Source organism: Falco punctatus (assembly GCF_963210335.1).
Source record: "Falco punctatus genome assembly, chromosome: 12".
Lineage (NCBI taxonomy): Eukaryota > Metazoa > Chordata > Aves > Falconiformes > Falconidae > Falco > Falco punctatus.
This window is the reverse complement of record NC_137592.1, coordinates 8,249,671-8,271,430: the sequence shown is the minus strand read 5'-3', so window position 1 is coordinate 8,271,430 and position 21,760 is coordinate 8,249,671. Positions and strand designations below refer to the sequence as shown.

General features: G+C 40.3%; 1 protein-coding gene across 1 annotated transcript in view; it reads right to left on the bottom strand.

The window, feature by feature from the left end:
- The window catches only part of SPTLC3 (serine palmitoyltransferase long chain base subunit 3), an 89,494-nt gene that overhangs the window by 6,306 nt on the left and 61,428 nt on the right, over positions 1–21,760 (bottom strand). Inside the window, exons 7-9 of the mRNA XM_080408511.1 lie at positions 19,923–20,028; positions 12,418–12,637; positions 10,142–10,268 (exon numbers count right to left, since the gene is read on the bottom strand). Coding sequence (XP_080264637.1) covers positions 10,142–10,268; positions 12,418–12,637; positions 19,923–20,028 — 453 coding nt within the window. The remainder of the gene's footprint in view (positions 1–10,141; positions 10,269–12,417; positions 12,638–19,922; positions 20,029–21,760) is intronic.

The window sequence follows — 21,760 nt, the reverse complement described above, 5'->3', positions numbered from 1 at the left end:
CAGTCTACAGCATTTGAAACTACTAGATTTTCAATTAGGGAAAGTTTTCACAAATGCAGATGTTCTTGGCGAGTGCAGTCTAAGACTCACTGCCTTCTCCTTTCTATTCAGCAGTTTACCACAAAGCTGGAAACAAAGTGTCAGCCATGCAGGATTCCAGGCCCTTTGCTGTTTATCAAACCATATGCGCATGGCCCCGGTTGATCAGTTTGTCCCTACTTATTTTAGGTACTGGAAATTTAGACTTCAAAGCAAGAGGGGAATCCAGTGAAGGAAACATCAGAGCTGAAAGGGAGTTTCAGGCAACCCCCGAAAAGTCAAACACCTCTTCCTTTTCCAATTTTCCCTCACTAAATCTATATCCTCAACCAGTTTGTGATGGGATGGATCCCCTTTGGAGACTCCTTATGGGGCTCATTTCAAGCCAGCCAGTGCTGATGCAAAAGAGCCACTTTAATGTTTTAGCAACAACCCAGAATAGTAATTTCATTTGCAGGGTTGTATTAAAGAGCCAAATAAAAGATCAGAGCTCTCACATATATCTGGAGGGAAAAAAAGCACATTAGGAGACAATTGCTACACACACTGCATTTGTGGGTGGGTGCCTGGGAGGAACCTTTTTCTTTACCAAATGTCAACACTTTCCTTTCTCATGTTAAGTTTTGTGGTCAAAGACTACTTGCACACATCATATACACACCCATCTTATATGCTGTCCTGATAAAAGCAATAAAAAAACCTTGAAGTTTGTAACTGTATTTCAATGCTTTTTTGTTCCTTTATGGGACCCTCCAATGTCAGATAAGGAGGCAGTTCTGAGCAAAATGTTTATTTTGGTCTTATTGGCCCAGTTTTCCCCCCATGCTGTAGATTAAATCAGTATAAGAGTGATGAGTTCAATTTAGAATTAGGTCTTAGTCTAAATTCACTAGGGTATGTTTAACTAAAGGCACTGCATTTAAAACTATTTTCTTTGATTCTTGAAGCTGTGATCTTGCATCCTTTATTTTTATGGGGTCAAAATCTGCCGAGTCAGACCCTTGAGCTAAAATGATATAGCTGCTTATATTTGACTGTAAGAATTTACCTGTAGGCAGTAATTAGAGAATCAGGTCCTTAAACATTAAATATATTTGTTCAAAAATTCTTAATTTGCAAAACTTTTGAGGATTTACAGTCTATGCAAATAGCTTACAGCACACATGCAGGATATCCAGTTATATTCTATAAAACATGTGAACCACAACATAGCATATGTTCAGAGAAAACAGCCTGGACAGGGAAAACTGACCTTTAGCTAATTAAAACTAAGCCCACTAATGCTCCGGAGTTTTCAGCTAAGGTTAAGCATGACCTCATATTAAGAGCTGTACATGTTTTTATGAGCTGAATTAAGAAGGAATAGAAAGAGGCAAGACCAAATGAATGATCAAGGATTCTAAATTTTGCAAGTTATTTTCACACTGCTTGGAGCATAGCCCATGATTATTCCAGCCTATACCCAAATTTTGTTGAAATACAGTATTAATTACCTGAATGGTACAACAAAAACAGATTTACTGCATCTGCAGTCCACCTACTGCTGGCAAATTTAGCATTTACATTCATTGCACTGCTTTAAAAGTATTCGGTTTAATGCAAAGTTCTAAGGTGTTTGCAAGTCTGGGGAAAATGCTGATTATATTTTTATTTCACATGCATTATTGCATATTGCCGTTTTTAGCTCCTTAATTTCTGCAGCCTTTTAGAAGGCTTTATAGCTCTAAATTAGTATGGTTTAGTGTAAGGAAAAATACAAAGAGAAGGCAAGAGAGGGAGAAATGATAAAAGATAGTGGCTTGCTCATAATTTCTTTGAAGCAACAAGCTTTTTAAGGGAGCCACTTGGAGTAAAATTTGGTAGATACTTTGTCACGTGCCAGACTGTGGCTTGAGACCTGCTTTCAGAGAGGAGCTGCTCTGGAGTTGGACAGCAGGAAGGCATCCTGACTACACATCTGAGGGCCTGATCTCAGGGCGGTGCTACCTGGCACAGCTCCACGCACTTCAATAGAGCTCTGCTATTTATGCCAGCTGGGGACCTTATCCTGGCAGTGAAAGAGGTAGTAAACCTATCAGCTCTCTGAAACAAAAGTTTGTTTTCCTCTTCCAGAGATGTCTGCTTTTCACTCCTGCAAGATTTTAATAAGCAGAGAAGCTGGCCGTGTTCAATTCCTGCACAAACATTCTACCTTTGAACTCTTCCTGTAGGCTTGTACCCTTGGAAATTCTGACTCAGTATATTGAAAACAGGAATAAGCAACCTGTAGCCTTTCATAATCAAGATCTCAGGTGTATTTTAATTGAAGGAGAGCTATTTTTCCTGAACCCATTCCAGGAAAGATAATTCCACGCCATACTTTTTTTTGGCATGCTGTGGACTCTTCAAGGCACAAATCCACCTGCTTTAATCTTCTCCAGCTGTTGTTTCATGGGGTCTTTCTAGATAACTAGTTACACAATCAAACTTTTACATACTGGTGTCAGTGTGTCTCTTCAATCTGTGTCCCTTGGATGGAGAACTCCCTGCCCTGCCCTGCTCTACTAACTAGATAGTAAAAAGCAAACTTTCATAGGCTGAAAAAAATTTGGAAAACAATAGCTCTTCCCCTCTAAACTGTTGCAGATGGACAGATTTTCTTTTTTTTCTCTGGTTCCATTGTAAGAGTAACACACATGTACCTCCATGTGCATTAAATCACAAATAGAATGCTATAAAACTGGGGTGCCTAAAGGAAATATGTTCTCAGATAAAAAATCTTTATAGAAAAATAACTTTGCTATGAATTGGGGAGAAGTGAAGACATTTTCTTCTACAATCTAATGCCAACTAGAAACCTAGTAATTTCAACTTAATTCGGCTGCTAAATAAGCCCTTAAGGACTTCTTTAGTCAGTCCAATTTTAACTGTGAACTGCTGAAACGCTTTCCAGAGCAGATTAAGGGAAGAAAAAGTCACAATTTCAGCTGAAGCAGAAAGGAGAAAGATTGTACAGCTTCTGTCATTTTTACCTTATTTCTCAAATGAGTCAGCTGTGCCTACCCAGCACCTTATCTATATTCAGATATATAATGTAAGCATTCAGTGTCCTGCACAAAAGTGGGGACAGGGCAGCCAGCCTTGGCTGAGCCTTATTTACTCCCAGCACAGGTGATTAATCACAAAGCACGTCAGTCCCCCTGCTGAAAGCCAGCCAGTGCACAACATGCTCCATCTGTATCACATTAGGTGTTTCTGAAATGCCAGTGATCTAAACACTGTTAGAAAAGGCACTTCTCTCCTTTGTGCTTCTCAGGCTGATAACAGTGCTGGATTCCTTGGGCATGGGCAAGCAGCATCTGGAGCAGAGGAGGGATCCTCACGCTCTGTCCCAGCAACAAAGGCACCCTTAAAAGGCCACTGTGCCATGGAGCTGTGTGTTGCTGTCCCTGGGGCTACGAGTCACATCCAAGTATGATCACATCCCTCCTCTGCCTGCAGTTAATACTGATTTGAGAATACAGGGGACACCTATCCATGGGTGGAGTCTGCTGGAGGACTGCAGCACTGATTTAAATTTGAATATGGAGAAAGTGACTTCAAACGAGGTAGAATTTGCTCAAGCCTCAGAGCTCTTGCAAATCACTGTGAACACTACTACTCCAAAGCCCCTGCTCGTTCAGATCAACTGACCCTTCATGGGTACATTTGGCTTCTTTTAGGAGGTGGACCATGTAGCAGGTGGCTCCACTGGACAGTGCTGCTCACTCATTTTGGGTAAAGATAGCAGAATTTAGCTCTGTTTCATCATCCACTGCTAAGAGAGCATCTGCGGTGTTCAGCTTAGACAAGTAATAATCACAAGGACATAGTGTCATCATTAGCATCTTCACTGTCATAGTGACTCGGAGCCCTGGTCATGGAGCCAATGCTTGCAAAGAGGAATAAATTTGCTTATGTGCTTTAAATGTAAGTGCACGGTTATAGGGAATATTAACTTAAAATTAAGCCAGGGTTCAAGCATTCTACTTGATGAGGACCCAAGAGAAGCAAACATCTCAGAATGAAGCAGCAAACTGAGAATTTGAGAGGTAACAGTAAAAAGATATATTTTAGTATTACTGATTCTGCAAGCTGTTTTGAGCAGGTTCAAGGGCTTTGTCACCAAGTAGCTTGAGGTATTAAAGCTTACAGCTGCACTTTCATGATCAGTTCAGTGTGGCACAGATTTTCTTTGCTGCAAAAGGGATTGTTCCTTTCAGCTCCAGCTGCGCAAGTGCTGGCACTGTAGCCATATGGTAGATTGGCTCAGCAAACCGGTTTGGCTGTAGGCTAACCATTTGTGGGAGGGCTGGTTATTTTTCAGCTGGATCAGTTCTCTGATTCAGTTCATTGCATGACTGCACGAACACTAATGCTGGTGTTAGGAAAAGGGGCATGAATAAGGGGATAGGCATGGGGGAAAGGAAAAAAGGACAGCAAGACTGCCCTTCCTTGCGCCAGCACTGGTTTATGGCAGGTTGTAGTGATGTTAAACTAAGGTTTTTGAACTTACAGAGGACCCTGACAGGCAAAGCTAATATTTTCAAAGGATTGCTGAGCACAGATAACAGTGGAAAATGCTGGAAACTGAGCATTTTAAGAAGCTGGTCGTCCAGTTATACAAAAATCTAAGGCAGACAGAAATGTTTTTAAAAGGAACCTTTAAAAACAGATCTTTTTAATGCCAAGCCCAAACAGAAAGTGTTCTGTCGCTTCTCACAATCTGAATGAGCTCAAACGCAAGAACTCAGTCTGCCTAAAACAAAGATGAAAACTAGTAGTTGCAAAAAGACAATCAGTAAAAATGACAGCATAAATTAACATTTTAAAGAAACATTTTCTATCTAAACAGCCTTAGGAATTATCTTTTAACATAACAATGGCAGTAGATTCCTGAGGATAGGGTTTTAAATTTTTCAGCATCCCATAAAAACTTATGAAAAATACCTATTGCTGTTGGTGAATTATTGTTTGCCATGCATTAAACAGAAAAAAATTATGCCTTTGCAATGCTGTGATTTGTTTTTTACACCACTATATTATTAGTTATCAAGAAAATTACTTTAGATTTTTTAGCAGTCTTAACTCTGTCTGCCTAGTAGTTCTATTTTTTACCTGTCGTATTTAAGTGTAAAAATATGCTTTTAGCATTGTCAGGCAGAAAAGGAAAAAGAAAGGTCCGAGGTCACAGCTGGAGGGGCTGTGTTGCATGCAAGTATGTGTACTTGAAAATCTGTGCAGGGTCCAAACACTGAGTCAACTACAGTCTTATCATGGGGATAAAACCACTAAGGCAGCTGCTGAGTTTCCTGAGGTATCTCCAGTGGTGTAATGAGAAGCTATGAGGAGAACATATAAAGAATATCTATATTATGAATTATAAAGAGTAAAGGCCATGGGAACTTCTGCTTCTCCTATCTCCTAATAAATGAGGAAAGACACATTTGAGATGAAAAGGCCACAAAGGCTTAAGAGGGATAAAATGATATATTTTTTTAATAGAGTCTATGAACCGAACCGTGGAACTTGCTGCCTTATGACATTACTAAAGGAAATACAGCTGCCAGAAGTTCATACACTTTTGAACAACTCTATTATAGGCACTATGATAGTATCTATGACATTATGGTACCAAGAATGAATGTGCCTTGTTCTACAAGCCATCAATTTTCAGAGTTGTGTGAAACATGGCATTGAAAAACATCAAGCCTTGAACTCAACTAAAAACCTGATTTCACATAAAAATGGAAATACATTTGCAATTTTGGTTGTCAATTTCTGACTCTTCCGTCAGTCCCTCAAGAAACAAAGGACTCTGTCACAGTGACCCCAACGTACTCCTCCTTCCCAGGCAGGAACAACTGTGCATATCAGTTTTGAGGGAACTACTACTATCTTCTCCTAATTCAGCATTTCTTGTGCTTCATTTTATCAAGTCACTGTGGGCTGAGGGTTGGCTGCAGGCTCTGCAGTATCCTCCCAGTCACATTGTCATGACATTAGTGTCTCACAGCTATCACAAATATTAATATGGGACATACCCATCCATTTATAGATGGTTTCTCTGGGAGTTACTATGTCTTCTCTGTATCTTTTCACTTATGTCGGTGCAAGGCTTTTAAAATGAGAACTTGCCCATCCAAACTGGAGTCTCCTACTGCAAAGGAAGGTAAACAGACATCTTGCTAGCCTACCTCCACAACAGTTTGTTGGCCAGACAAGGCAAAGGAGTGTTTGAGGTACCAGCACCAGTTTGGAGGGTTCTGTGTTTGCTATAGTTTTGTGCAGACACATTTGTCCCTCCTCCTCTCCTTTCCCATACTAGGCCCTTTTTGTTCACTGCCTTTCCAGCCCATCTCCTCAGCACCTCATTTTATCCTGGTCTCCATCCTTATCCCTACGTGCTATCTGTTCCATGTTGTGCCTCCTTTGCTTGTCAGTCTCTCCTCTCTTTAATCTTCCTGCTTCACCTCCCTAAGTGCCTCACAGTGCAGGATGGATGCAGGTGCTCAGGCCCATCCCAGTCTTCTGTTCAGGCTTCAGATGAGGCAAATTCTTTTCAAGCCCCCCCAGCTGAGCTGGAAGTTGCTTCCTCACTCAGTGGATCTTGGCATTTGTCTGTGTTCTAAGTAGAGATTTTTTAGAGATTTGCAACATCCCAAAATTCAGATGGTATTCCACAGACATGGCAAAATTTATAAACTTGGCTATCAAAATCAAAATCTTCATCCCAAAGCCTGGAGAAACTGAAGTTCTTCAGGACAAAAAGGATTTTCTAAAATTTGGGGTTTTCCCCCTTTTTTGTTTTTCCTAGATTATCAAATCCCCATATGTATGTCTAGCCTTCTCCTGAGGAAGGACTGAACCTTTTTGTTGATATGAAAAAATTGTGGCCTGAAACAGACACCTGCTGTAGAATATTTCCAGCTAAACAGTTTACGTTTCATAGAATTATTTTTAAAGTGCTAACCTGTTCCTTCCTTGTAATGAAGCTGCTGTGCCCCCTATGTCCATAAACATCTATTCATATCCTGCAGTCATGTGTCCGGTATACCAACCCTGTCCTGGAAATGCACACACTGACTTCCTTTCCAAACGATCATATTCTTACTAATTGAAAAGAAGGGAAGAAAATGTGGGAGATCAATCGGCTGGATACACACCAGGATAAATGCAAGCAGTATTGCTGCCTTTTGGGCCTCTGGCAGCACCACTATATAATTCCACCTACGTTACTCTTTTCTAGATCAGCTGCTTAACAAATTAGTGGAGAATAGCAAGAAATTGAAGGGAATGTAAAAGCTTGATAGCTGGGAAAAAACAGAAGATGGCTTGAAGTGCTAAAAAATATAAAGAGTTTTCAGAGCAGCAATTTAAATTATCAAATCAGCCTTCTTTCTCTTAGGTTTCTATTAATCTACCGAGGCATCAGTCATGAAGTTCAGATGTAAGAACATGCTGGATTAACACATTTGTCATCCCATTATTTCATACTCTTTTCAAGAAGTACCCTCCAGTTAACATGGAACTTTCTAGCAAACTCTAATTACACTCTTTCCCAAAACTTTCCCAGTATTTTTTGCAAGGCTCCCTCCCCCACAGAAATGCTCGCCAGAGGACAAACCATCAGTGGACGTCTCCTTATAAAGGATTCCCCAAATCATCCTGTGGGAAGAGAATGCCATTTGAAATAAATTACAAAATAAACTCCTTTTATAGATTCAACAGGTTTCCAGAGAACAAAGGTTCCATACCACCCTGTGGCAACTCTGGCTCACTTAAAACTTCTCTGCCAGGTATCTCTGCTACACAGTGGCTCATGCTCTCACAAGGACGGCTCACATGCAGGATTCACCATTTTCTATGATAGCAGACCAAAAAAAAAAAACCTCAACCAAAGCCGCTGTTGCACTTAGAAACAAAAATATCTAAGAAAAGACAGTGCTTTCTCCCTTCTGTTCCCCCCTCTTTTCTGAGCCACCACCTTCCTTTCTCTGATGCCAAAGCAGCATTGTAGTATAGTCCAGCATAACATTTTTTCCTGTGTTTTGGGTTGTGGGTTTTTTTGTAGTCCACAAGACAGCCTAATGAAGGGAGGCCCACATGAAAGAAAAACCAATAGACTAAAATAATGAGTCTGGCTCAGAAGGACAAGAAGCATTTTTACACATCATAGCCAGTTTGCTAGCCTTTGTGCAATACTTTAAGTTGAGATATATGATTTATTTATTTGTTTTTCTATTCTTTTGCATTTCAGATTACAAGACACATTTGAAAAAAAATGACACAATTTAATTTATTTCATAAAGGATTTACAGAAGACTTAATAAGCACTTATTTTGTGCAGAAGTACAAACATTGTGTCATTAAGCAACCACTGCTTCTGGAAGAGAAAATACTGCAAACTCTTAGCCCTAAGACAGTCAGACATACGCATCTTAAAAGACCGTCTTGAACCAAATTCTCCTATTAGCCGGCACTGAACTGCGTGCAGAATCACGCTAGCTGAAGAGCATTTTTAAAAGGCTTTGAAGGTTTGGAAACGCTCTGCATGTTTAATATTTTACACGCGGCATCTAGGGGAGCCTGGCAGGCAGCCCTGGGGACGCTCGGTGTAAGGCCGCCCTCTGACGGCAAGCGCTTCCCCCGGCCCGCGCAGGGAGCCCCGGCAGCGCGAGCGGCACCTGGTCCCCAACGTAGGGGAAACGTCACAGCTGGTCCCTTCCACGGAACAGCACACGTAGGCATCTGCACACGCAACCTCGACCTTTCGAATTTCAAGCTGGAAACAGTTGTTACGCTCTGACTTCTCTGCCAAAATGACAAAAGCATCGTTTCCTCACTGTCTACACGTCGCACTGGAGTTCTGCTGCGCGTTGTTACTGCACTCAGCAGTTTGGCGTTAGGACCGGATTCTCTGTCCCTCCTTTTGTACACTGGGGTCTTGTAAATTCTGGCCTCATTGGAGGGCTGCAATAAACGTCTTAACAGCCTCGTGCCTATCACGGTTTGAAACTGCCCTCTAGGGCACTGCAAAGAATAGTGCAGAGCACTATCTTACCTGCTCTCATACGTTCTTTTTCTTTTCCATTACCACCTAACCCTGGTCCTATCTATCAGGGAGGACTAGTAAAGAATTGCTCCATTAGTTCTACACAAGGTAAGAGAAAACAGCACAGCACAGTGCTGCTGGACCAGTATAAAAGAGATTGCAATTCAGAGCAGAGCCTGTATCTTTAGGTTCATGTTGCAAAATAATGTGATTCTCAGGCATTCCTGACAAAAAATATACAAATTCAAACCCCACCAGCTTTTCTCTGAGTTTAGATTTAAGACCTAGAACACTGAATACATATCAGTACTACTTTGAGACAGTAACAGATAGATAGGTCACATGATTGTTTTGTTGCTTGCTGCATAGAAAGCATGTTAAATGGAGGATTGGATGGTAGCTGCATCTGAAACTTGAGGAATTTATATTCCTAATATACATAAATAAACTTATTTTTTTCATACAGATACCCAGTAGTCAATTCTTTTGGCAAAAGTGTACTTCAAAACTAGCTTCAGGACAGCATAATCAATGCCTGAGAAAGATAGGAATTATCACAATCATCTTCTCACACCATTATTTAACATACAATATCTGTTTTGAAATTCTGCACCATGCTTGAGTTGCTTGCCATTTTGAAGGTTCACACTTACAAAGAAGTTAAACTGTCAGCATCTAGCCCATAAACAAAGGCATGTTATTACGAATCCCTCCTACAAAATCAGAAAATCTACTCAAGGGCAATTCACATACTCCTATTTGTTGCTGTAAATCAGATTGGGCTGGCAACTATAGATCCAGAATTCCAGAATGTTTCCATCCCCGCTGCACGGGAATGAGTGTGGAAAAATAAATAGAGTTGATAGGACTTATAAGCATGATTATTTTTGTATTAATTTTACAGTAAGAATTATTTCCTTTGCGTTACTTTACCATACTATTTTGCTGCTGGATGACATTTTGCATGTGCCTGTAAACAGTAGATGGTCTGGTAGTAATTGAAATAAGTGGTTAAAGAAGGTGGCTTACCTTGTGTTGTCCCGTCTAGTCCCATAAGACATTTCATTGCCCTGATGATTTGCTCTGCTACAGGTGGACACATAGATGTGGCGTACACAGCACTGTGAGAATGAGTTCGTAAAAAGTCCACAAGGTCCTTACACAAGCAAAACAAAGCATGAATGAGCTTTGAGCTTGCCAAACAGCAGATTTCCCTCTTAACTACTGCAGGAGTGAGAACACGCAAAAGGAAGATGATGTTGCACCAGTTATTGGTTTGCTTTCTTGGCTGCTACTGTTAATACATGGCCTGAAGAAACATCAGGCAGGTGCAAACACTTTACCTTTTAAGTGGGGCAATTACAGCTGAAACAGAAGTCTGGAACAGAATAATATTTAGTTCTGCGCTAAGATCTATTATAAAGGAGCCAAAATAATTTAAAGACCAATGAACAGCTGAACTTAAAATACTGTCAGTTCCTCTCTGTGAATGAAACAAAGCCTACATGACATCAGTGTAGTTTCTCTGCCACAAGACCTAATGCAGGAAAAGCAAGCTTATTGCAATCTGTTTTTGGCTATTTAGCGTATAAGTTTCTTCCATCTGATACTTTCCATCAGTGTGGCAGGGGCAGTCATGTTAGAGCTGGTATAGTTGCTTTAACATTTCCTTGTGTAACTAAGAGCACAATCTGCATTGATGCACTGTTGGCACGTGTAAAGCACCAGTAACTCTCCTGAATCCAAGGATACTGTTGGAATTTGGCCCTTGATTGAGAACATCATTGTTATGACAGCTGATACCTCCCACTGCAAAATATCAGAGTAACAGTTACCAACTAAAAGCTAAGCGCATGTTAGTGAGAAAGGGATGCGGCCTGCTTGAAAACTGGCTTTGATAAAAAATACCACCAGAAAAAAAAGCCAAAAAGAGTAACACAAATTATTGCCAAAAAAGCTGTATGAGTCTATGCTCCAGTGTTCTAGTCTAGTAACTTCAACGCTAACGATAAAGATTACCTAACCTTATACAGGTTATGCATTGCTATAATGCAATTGTAATCCTAAGGGTTTGATTGAATAGCTGAGAAGGCTTCTGTGCTCTAACTGACACAGAATAAAAATGCCATGGTGAACTTTTGGCTACAGAAATGAATGTAGGTATGCTAGGTGTGTTGGGTGGGCAGCTGCCACCAAGGCCCTGAGGCAAAAATTAGTGGTACATGCAGCAAGGAAAAGAGTGACCCACTTTCATTTCAGAAGACTTCCAAGGATTAGGTAATGAATTAGTTCAGAGTGCTTTTCACAGGTCTAGGCTTACTATAATTTCTAGTACATTAGCCACATTGTCTTTGATAAGAGTTAAACCTTCAGATACAAATTCAGGAAGCAAAGGAAACAAAAAAAAATGATTCTTGATGTATTATGATAGCCTGCTTTAAGATCTCCAGGGGCAAAACCAAAAAAGACAGTAAGAAATATACACTTTATACTTTCTTATAGCCCTTTTATTCTACTCAAGTGCTACCCTTATTAATGTTATCCTGACAGCAACCATATGGGCTGTCTAACCAGACTTCCTACTCATTCAACAAACTACTTCAGAAATACGTTCAGCAGGATATGAAAAGGGTAAATAAACAGCAACCACTTGATATCTCTGTCAAGCAGCAAAACGGATGACATTTCACAATGGAGCTGATTATGCTTTCTCTTCTTCTACACCCCCAGTTAAAGCAAGCTCAGCTCTACTTTTTGTTGACATCTGCTGTTGGCAAGAGGTTGTTTTGTTAATAGACATAGAGCAACCAAGGACATGGATTTTACTATTGCAAAAGGCCCTGAGTAACCCTCTTTCTTCATCCTCCTAAAAATGCAACTATGAAAATTCACAGCTGCTTAGGAATTTTATTATCAGTGGACGAAACTGTGGCTTTAATCTCTCAATATTGCTCCACACACTGATTACAAATGTGAAATAAAGTAATGAGCAATCTGCATGCAAATTAATGTAGTGAAGTATGTTTAGCCAACCACAATGTGTCTAAACATTTCCAAGACAAACAACAATCATCAGGGTGGCACAGAAATACCCCAAACAAGCAAATTACATAATATGAACATGAGACAAAAATAAGAAAGTCTGACTGTTTGATGTGCATTTGGGATCCAGACATAAATGGTACTAACTTTGGAATAGTACTCCTGTGAAGCAGTCAATGCAATAAGATAATTAAATATATAACATATTAACATAATAGGAAGGTACTCCCCACCATGTTAAAACATTTGTGTTTTTCTTTTACCTTTCTGCCAGCTATGTATCCTCCAGCTGCGCCAAAGCTCTTTGTGAATGTTCCCATTAACACATCAACATCATCAGGACTCATACCGAAGTACTCCACAACTCCTCGGCCCGTTGCTCCCACTGCACCAATGCTGTGAGCTTCATCCAAGTAGAGGTAGGCTTTGTATTTCTTTTTCAAGGAGACTATCTCTGGCAGACGCACAATGGATCCTTCCATGCTGCAGATAGAGAGAATCATGGATGAACAGCAAATCCTGTACTCTCTTTAAGATACTGCCAGAAAACATAGTCATTAATTGCTTTATTCCATGAAAGGTCTTCTGGAACCTCGATTTGTATTTACAGTTCAAAGAAAAATTGCAACCCTTTCCCACCTGTAGGTGAATATAAAACAGTCAAACCGTTCTAGCCTTCAAACAATCCAAACCAGTCAAAAGTCTTTGAACATTTACAAATTTTCAACGCGCCAGAAAAGGAAGGAAAGGTATAAAGCAAGACGGAGATACCCAAAGCAGCACATTACAATTTACTACAAAACGAATATTGTAATGAATTCTAAGGAATTTCTATAATTCAGTCTGGTCCCTGCTTACTTTGTTGTCAGCTACTGTGGCAACAATTGGAAGTAACAGCTCTACAGTTACGGGCGCAGAGGAGCTCGGTCTGACATGCACAGGAGATGGGCCCCATGAAACTCACAGATGGTGCTGTGCATAACTCTAAGCAGCCCCAGTCTTCAGAGTGGGCAGAATTGGTGATTAGAAAAGGGAGCTTAGATCCACTCTTGCCAATAGTTGCTCCTAACATGTACTTCTTGGGAAACGTAGCCTGCTACCTAGTACTCAAAAGGGGAAAAAAAATAAAAATCCACTTTTTCTTTTTAATTTCTTACAGCCATGCAGGAAAAAGAAATATTCTGAACTTGCACTAATGGTGTACTGAGATTTGTAGAAATGAGAAAAGATGATAAATCTTTTGTATTGTTGGTAATCACATCAGTATGTTAGAAGGCACAGAGGAGTTGTATAGCAAAATGAAAGCCCAGGGAGATGAATAAGAAATGCACTCTAATCCCATTAAGATGAAGTATCAATAATATTGCTGTGAAGACTATTATGTCTTGAAAGCCTTTGTGAGATGACTATAGCTATGCTTAGATGTGCTCTGATGCACTCAGTATCTGTTTCATAATGAGTTAAACCTATTCTTTTCCGCTAGCTGTAGTGAGCAGGACCTGAAATGCTAACCCACTTCCTATCAAACACAAAGGGAGTACGCTGTGTGCCAGGAAAACCAGCGCTCCCTGGCTAAGGTGTGCAGCTAAGGGGTATCCCCTTGCAAGTGCTACAAGAGTTTCAGGTAAGCAGAAACATTGTTCGCAAATAGCATGTACAAAAGGGCACTACAATCACCACAACTTCTTAGCAAGTTTTAGGTCCTGGATCACTGGCTTTCACAGAGTTTTTTATTGCCACTCTAGCTGCACTATGCAGCTGGCAGTTTGGTAACACAAAAGGAGCAGGATGTGCTTTTAGAACTTGGGAAATTTCTGACAATTTTAGTCCTTCTTCATCCTTTGGTCTCCTGACTAAGCTTGGAAACATCTTGGTCTCCAGCTTTGAAGGAGACCTGCCCATAGGCAAGTCTCCATTAGTTTGAATGAACAGCATGGGGGAGCAGCCCTGGACAAGGGTTGCCTGGGCTGTTTGTACTGGGAGGTTCAGAAAGCCTGACTGTATGTGCCTGGAGGCATATTTTTGGCTGTCAGGTGACTGCTGGCAAATCTTGCCCTTCTCTCTTGCTCAGACATAGAAGAGGCAGCTGTGGGTCTGTATATCGGCACCATGGCTGCAGCAGCAAAAAAGAGTGGGTTTGTACTGCAAGCTCCTGAAGACTGGGCTTTCTCACTTTTCCCAAATGTCACTTGGCAGCTTGGGGAGTTGCAACTTGAACTACCACAGCTATTTTCCTAAGGAATACAAGGGCAGAGCCCACAGTCCTCACATAGCCCAGAGTCAAAGCATTAGTCAGCTAAAAATTATACCGAGCCACTGTGTGCGCTTGGGCATGCAGCACCATACGTGCTGGGGGTGGCAGCTTTGGGCTGCACCTGGTCAGCCTCCAGGTTGGCTATATGGTCAGCCCGCTATATGGCTATATCAGGTCCCTCTGCAGAGGGAGGTAAATAGACACCCCACCCTCTACCTTCCAGCAATACGTGGGCAGACCAGCTAGGCAGAGAAGGACAATAATACTTTTTCCCACATTTACGTGGATGTCATTAGGTTTAGTGGCTCATGGCAATTCAGATGGGAGAGACAGCATTTATCTTCAAAAAGAGAAGAGTAAGAATGTTAAATTAAAAATACAGAGCTTGATTAGCTGCTTATTTATGGAATGGAAGCAAGTTGTTGCTGAACCCCAGAACACATAGAGCTGGTACACGGCTGTTGTCAGATTTAATCATTAAAAGCATTCATGAAAACTTTTCTTACTTGTATGAGTAGATTTCTCTCTGAACCCTAAGCTGTTTAGCAAAACGAGGCACTTGTATTCAGTTCCAGTGTTGATTTACTGCTCTTGAAAGATGCTGTCTGACATAAACATTACAATAGTTAACAGCGATCCTAACATGGCCTTGAAGTGTCCATGAAGTAGATAAAGTGCTGCTGGTTTCGTGTACATTTTCTGTGCTGCCTTTCAAACAGGCCTCAGCCCTCCTGATGGCAGAGATGAGAGTTGTTTTGCTGCCTACTCTGTTCTTGGTCTCTCTTTTGACCCTGGGAGATGGTTTGTGATATGAACACATAAGCTCTGTTTAGAATTGCTCCAAGATAAAGCTCACTTCACATAACCCCTTGGGTAGCCCAGATGGAAAGTTTACAGGATCCTTCAGTAAATATTGATGTCAACTGAGTTTAAGCCAGAGAGCCAGAAGTTCTGTCTCAGTCTGGTTGTGTCACTTTTACAAAGCTATTGATCTGTTTCCAGATCTGCTCAAGCGCGCAGGGCACATTGAAAAAGCTGTATGCAGATGAATATAAACCAACTCTGCCCAGGCCAGACGTTCTCATTACATGGTATTACATCCTGTCTTGTAGCAAAAATTATTAGCTTGGTGACAGGGATGTAAAGCTGCTAGATTTCAGCTGATCCTCATCTCCCTTGTTCAGTGGGCAGGCACAAAAGCTTGCCTCAGTACACGCTCAGTTTAAATCTGCTTCCAGATGTGAGGAAATAATCCAAAATTTTGGGATCACTGAATTCTGAAGCTTGATTTAATCCCTACCAAATCACCGATATTCCTCCTGATGCAGCTAATGAATTGTGGAGCCAGGTGCTTTGAGAGGCAGGAGGTGTGCAGTTGTGCTGGTCACTTCACTTGGAACACAGGCTTGCGCTTGGTAAGATACTGACAGTTTTTGTCCAGTTTATTTCAAAACTTCTCAGGAAAAGGGTTTTCTACATCCTACTATGGCACCACAGCTTCAATTTAATTTTTCTGTCAGGAAAGTTAATTTACCAATATTGAACCTGTTATCTTCTTCATAATTGTACCACTCAATGTCTTTAAACATGTCCTATAGTAGCACTATCCTTTCAATGTTTGCAAACTTTATCTGTTCCTCTTTCAGGCTAGTTTGTAATTGGGAATATCGCTCCTTTCCTGACCTGTTACTCCCAAGACTTATTCATTCCACTTTAATGTTTACTTTAGTTACTGTTTTCTTACATAAGCCTTGCACATTCATACAACAATCTGTTTTGCAGTTTAGAGCAATAGTTTTAAGGAAACTTTCTGACCCTGCTCTCAAACACAACCCCATACGCTGAAATGATAGAAATGTTAACCTTTAATGCTGGTCCCCAGCCAAAGACATTAAACGTTACCTGATTCTTTTCTGGAAGTCCAGTCACTTAATCCCAGGAAATAAAAAATAACCCTGATAAATTTCCTAAGGTATTGGCACTGAATCCCAAGGAACTTCTAATGCACATGAAAAGGCACTAGACAGTATCTAACTGATCAGAGAGCTATTTTCTTAGCTGGAAGGGAAAATACCCAAATTAAATTAGAAGCAGGGAAAAAACAAATGAAAAACAATCTGTTTTGAACAGTTTCTGGTGCCCCATAATTCCTGCCCTGGGCTTTGGCCTATCTGACTCCTAGGTAAGCATGTGTGCAAGACAGCAGAAGCCTACCACAAATCATGCAAGAACACAGTAACTGATTAATCCTGAACTGGAAATGGTAGAAGCCAAGGAAAACATTATCTGGAATTTAAATAATAGAAATATGATTTAGCAAGTCTGTTTAACCTGTGTCCTGGACACTGCCAAAACTTGTTCATGCTTTTTATACTGAAGATCAATGGTTAGATGGTCTCAGTTTGGAACACAAATGGAATATATTTGCTCCTAGGCTACCCAAGTTAAGAACCAGCTTTCACTGGTAGTTACATTTACTTCTGATTTTTTTTCTTTTAAAGATAATAGAGACATTAAAAAGCAAAGAAACATATACTTATTGCTATTTATTTGACATGTTGCTTGAGTGCTTCCCAAGTCGAGGGGCCAATTCTGCTTTCAGTTGTAACCAAGAAAAATCTGCGGCTTATGGTTTCAAACACAACTCTGATTTCCAGAAATGCTCATGTTGGCTAACAATGACCCTTTTTAAATTCTGCCAACTGGTAAGTCCGGGCTCATGCACAGTGTAAACACTTTAACATACTCCTAATGGAAACAGAAAGCACATTTTTTTCCATACCATCAACTTGACCATACTAAGACTATGGTGTCCCATATAACAAGTTTTTTTAAAGAAGGAAAGCTTAGTGTTTCTTTTGCATCTCTGGAAAAAGCATTTCTGCAAAAATTTGCCAAGCCAAACTTGCAATTCAAGATATTTTAACATGAAGAAAGGCTCTAAGTTATTTAAATTCTATATTAGTTGTCCCTGAAGCATAACTTAAGTCCTTTAAGGAGGAGTTAAAAAAAAAAAAAAAAAAAAAAAGGAAAAAAGGCAGTATTAACTATTGTAAGAAGAATACTCTAACAACACTCTACCTCCTCTTAAACCCTTTAGATGAATGTTAATTTGGCATCTGGCAAGTCTTCATAAAACCTAACATTAGCCAATATGGGGTCTGGAAAATTTTAGTCTCTCAAAAATCAAGGACCAAGAAAAGAACGAACATGCACACAAAAAAAAGTAAGAGTATTTCTAATATCTTTCTCCGGCTTTTCTTTTGCACATGAAATGTTATTAGCTACTTACTGGATTAGACTATATGGCCTGCAAATCTGTCCCCAGCTGTGCTGTTAAGGACAGATCAGCTGTGTGTGTCTCGGGCTGGCAGTGGTGGCAGGGATACAACACGGTGGGGCATGGTGGTATTTTGCCTCAAGTCAGAGACTTGCTTTGCAAGCAAACCGTAATCTTGTACTATCAAAAACAACTAATCAACCAAACTAGCTACTGCTAGGGCTAGTTTCCAGTGAGAGACTATTAGAGACCTGACTTTTGTTTTTCTTTAACATTATGCCTCGCACAACAATAGACACTGAGAGCACAAGTGGTGTCAGCGTTATTTAGCCCTTACGAGGCTGAAGGAACTTTACGGTTCCTTTTTTGTTGAAGTTCTCTGAGGTTTAACATGTTTTTAGTTTGCATTCCAACAGAAGGTTTTTTGAAGTTTTGAGAACAAAATCTCCTTTGACAATGAACTGCAAAACTAGAGGAAAACTATATCAAATACATATCTGGAAATATAAATTGCAAATATCTTACAATGGGTTTGTCCCACTGCTTGGACCAAGCTGTGCTTCTGTGTCACCAGTCTACCTTCTTGCTCCTCAGAGATCAATATCCAGGGTAAAGGATTTAAAAGTGAACAAAGCTCAGCAGCCAGAGCATTTTCTGCAGGCCATGTGACTCATGGGAATATTTGTCAGTAAAATGTTGGTGGTCTACTTAATTTCTGCATGATCAAAGTCCTTAAATCTGAACTTTCTTTTAGTAGTGCCAAGCTATGTTTATTTGCAGATTTGCTCTGTTTATTCTGGTTGAAAGGAGACATTCAGCCTGCTTTGGATCAGCTGATCTGCTGTCGACCCGTTTCAGCTCTGAGTAACAGGTGTTTAGATAAGGACTGATTCGTTCTCTATGCAGATGGAAAGTGTTAGGTAAAAAGAAAACACTGAAAGCTATGAAGTTGTGATGACATGAGACCGTAAAAGATTCCTTAGGAAAAAAGCTAATCAGCTCATCTGTGCTAGCATTTCTTGATAAAATGGCATAAATGACTGCCCATTCAGACTGTTTATATTTCAGCAACACATGATATGATCCCTACATATAAAGTTTAATGTTGCTTTCATAAACCATGTCACATCCTGTGAATGACTGGTTCTGGTTCCCTTCTCTCTGGTACAGGTGGTGCTACTCCCAAAACTATCCTTCTCTTACTCCCTTCCCTCTCTCATCATCACCACCGTAGCTTTGCCTAGATCCCTGCAAACCCTCTTACTGTCCAGATCCCTGCTTCTTCAGCCCTTCCCTCCTCCTCACGGTCTCAACCTCTCCCTGCTACAACTCCTTGCCCACCAGTGGCTCCCCCTTCCATGCCACCCACCAGCCCCATGGCTGCCTCCTCAGCAACCTTCTCCTGACTTGAGTGGTTGCCAGGATGATGCTTAGGACAGTGAGCGTGGCTGGTGCCTCTGCTTTGCTGCCAAATTCTAGTGAAGGTATGTCTTTCTGATTGGGTGTAAGATGTACCACACTAGTGAACTGTAGCTATCTGATTAGGATGCTGTATAATTACATGACATTATTGATGCTGAATTTGATGGATTATCAAAGGCACTTCTCTCATTCAGATTCCTACAGGGACTGGGGCTACATGAAAGACCACTATATAATTCTTTGAAAGCCAATCTTTTGGTGGTTTTTCCTGTTAAAATGTGAGTCCATTAGACCCACCACTGGTTACTAGAAAGGTGCTGATATCACTTGGCCTATATTTATATTTTTAGATTCCAACAGCCAGGTAAGAACTGGGTATGCAAAACTTAATTAGTTCTGCATAGTTAGTTGTCTTGTGATCTGTCCATGCACAGCAAACAACTCTAGAAAACTCAGCTTACTCCATAAGTAAAACTCCACCCCTACTATAGTTCCATGGATTTTATCACATCTGTGACAACATACAACAGCTGATAACCTGTCTTGCTCTTAAAGTACATTTCCCACTTCACTGTGATTTGCTACATCAACTTTCAGAACACCACAGAGGATCTAACTGGAGCAAGTTACACCAGGACTCAGATTGATGTAATGGAAATCAACACATTTATAAGATCACAGAATGTTAGTATAGCCTCCACTCTCATTAAGATTTCTCTCAGATACCTAGAGTCAATGTTCGCTTCACTCAATTTATAATTTTGTCCTCAGGAATGATAAAGGTTACTCACGTTTCTAGAACACAAACATACCTGTAAATGCCCTCCACAAGGATGATAATTTTCCTCCATGCTCTGCGGCTTCGAGGCTGCCCATATATTATTGCATCTCTCAGCAACTTCTCAAGGCTCTGCATATCTTTAGTTAAAAATAAGAAAAAGGAAGAATAAAAAACATTAACAATGATTTTTCTAAAGAACTTTCAATTTTCTCCTGACACTATTTTTCCTATACAGAAAAGAGAACATTAAAAAAAATGTGTCCTGAAGACAAACTCATTTTATTAGTAGGCAAGACCCAATGATTAATTTAATTTGCCTGCCTGCAATCTAGCGACAAGATGACTTACAAAACCCCTCCAGTTATGCACCTTATCTGGTAAACTTTTAGAAATTCTAAATGTAAATTTTTATTTAAAGACAAAAGGGAAGTGCTTTGCTTAAGTACTGAGGCTAAGTGCCAGCAGTTCTCTGTATGCGTTGCTGACATTCATAATGTCTCAGTGTTTCCGGATAATAAGTTTTTGGTTGCTTTCCAACATCACCATGGGCTCATGAATAACATCCATTCCTTCAGCAAAGGCTTAGATCAAGCTGCGTGAATCATGTCAGGATGGCAGCAAGAGAAATCTTGTCCTCAAGAAGGAAAATGAGTGAAAGATTGCTGATGAGAGAGGGAGAGACAACTGGATACAAGCACATGGCATAGATGCACTGATTTGGCACCAAAATGCTTGGCACTGGTGGGACTTTAATATAAGGAGGCCTGGAACAATGTTAGAAATTTAGCTTCTTTCTCAAGGGCTGAGTGTGGGTAACCTAACAAAATTCTAGAAGGAAAGTCACCAAAGTTTTGAAAAACATGGAAGAATAGAAGAAGCAAGAAAAAACATCACAGGAACAAGGGTCAGACTAAAGTGACTCTCAGGGCAGAGCTGAAATCTAACCAGCATTCTGGGTTTCTACGTGAGTGAACGCTCCAAATTGAATTATTCTGGTACTTTTCAGGAATCTAGATTGACATTTCAAAATGTTTCAAAGAACATCTTACAGAGACTTGTAATGCCCCAAGGAACCCTACAGATTAACTCAAACTGTGGGCTGGGAAAATCAGTGGCATTTTTTCACAATATAACCACACTGTTTCAGCAACACATTTTAATGTAGTTATTAGAACCTTTGAAAATAGTACAAAGCTAATCTGTAAAATCCAATTGTCCAAGTGAAGAAAATACACCTTAAATATATTTATACTGATGTATAGTTTGGTTTCTGCCTGACTGGAACCCATCCATTTGCATATGAATGTCCATCACGAATAACCCATGACCTGAGGGATGGCTGGGTTATGACCTGAACCCTTCCATCCTGATACCTCACCTCTTGCTCGTACCTTTTACTGATGTCGGTAAAAGATAAATTTCTCAGAAACACCTCTGCCACTCTGCACCTTAATGTGTAATCTCTTGACCTAACAAGACCTTGCTATAATTTCCAAAGCACAAAACATGCACGATAAGTTGCCCCTTATTTCAATGGTGCAATCATTTGCACAGCTCAAGGAACTCCGAGACGGAAATGCATTATGAATAATGCAATGCAGACAGCACAGTTTCCACTAGATGGCAATCAAAGAAATAAAAGTTCCTCGGTGCTTTAAAAGGGGAATTCATTAGCCAGCTGACCATTTACAGCATGTACATATTTCATGGAAAAGAGCTGCTCACCTTCTCTTTTGTTTTGAGTAGATAACGTTCAGAAATCCTTCTGAGTTCTGAGCAGTAAAGGACAGTCCAGGATGACAGAAAGCTCACTCAGACACTCAAAAGCAAAATTTTTGTGTCCCCCTTTTTTCCACTGATTTTTTTCTC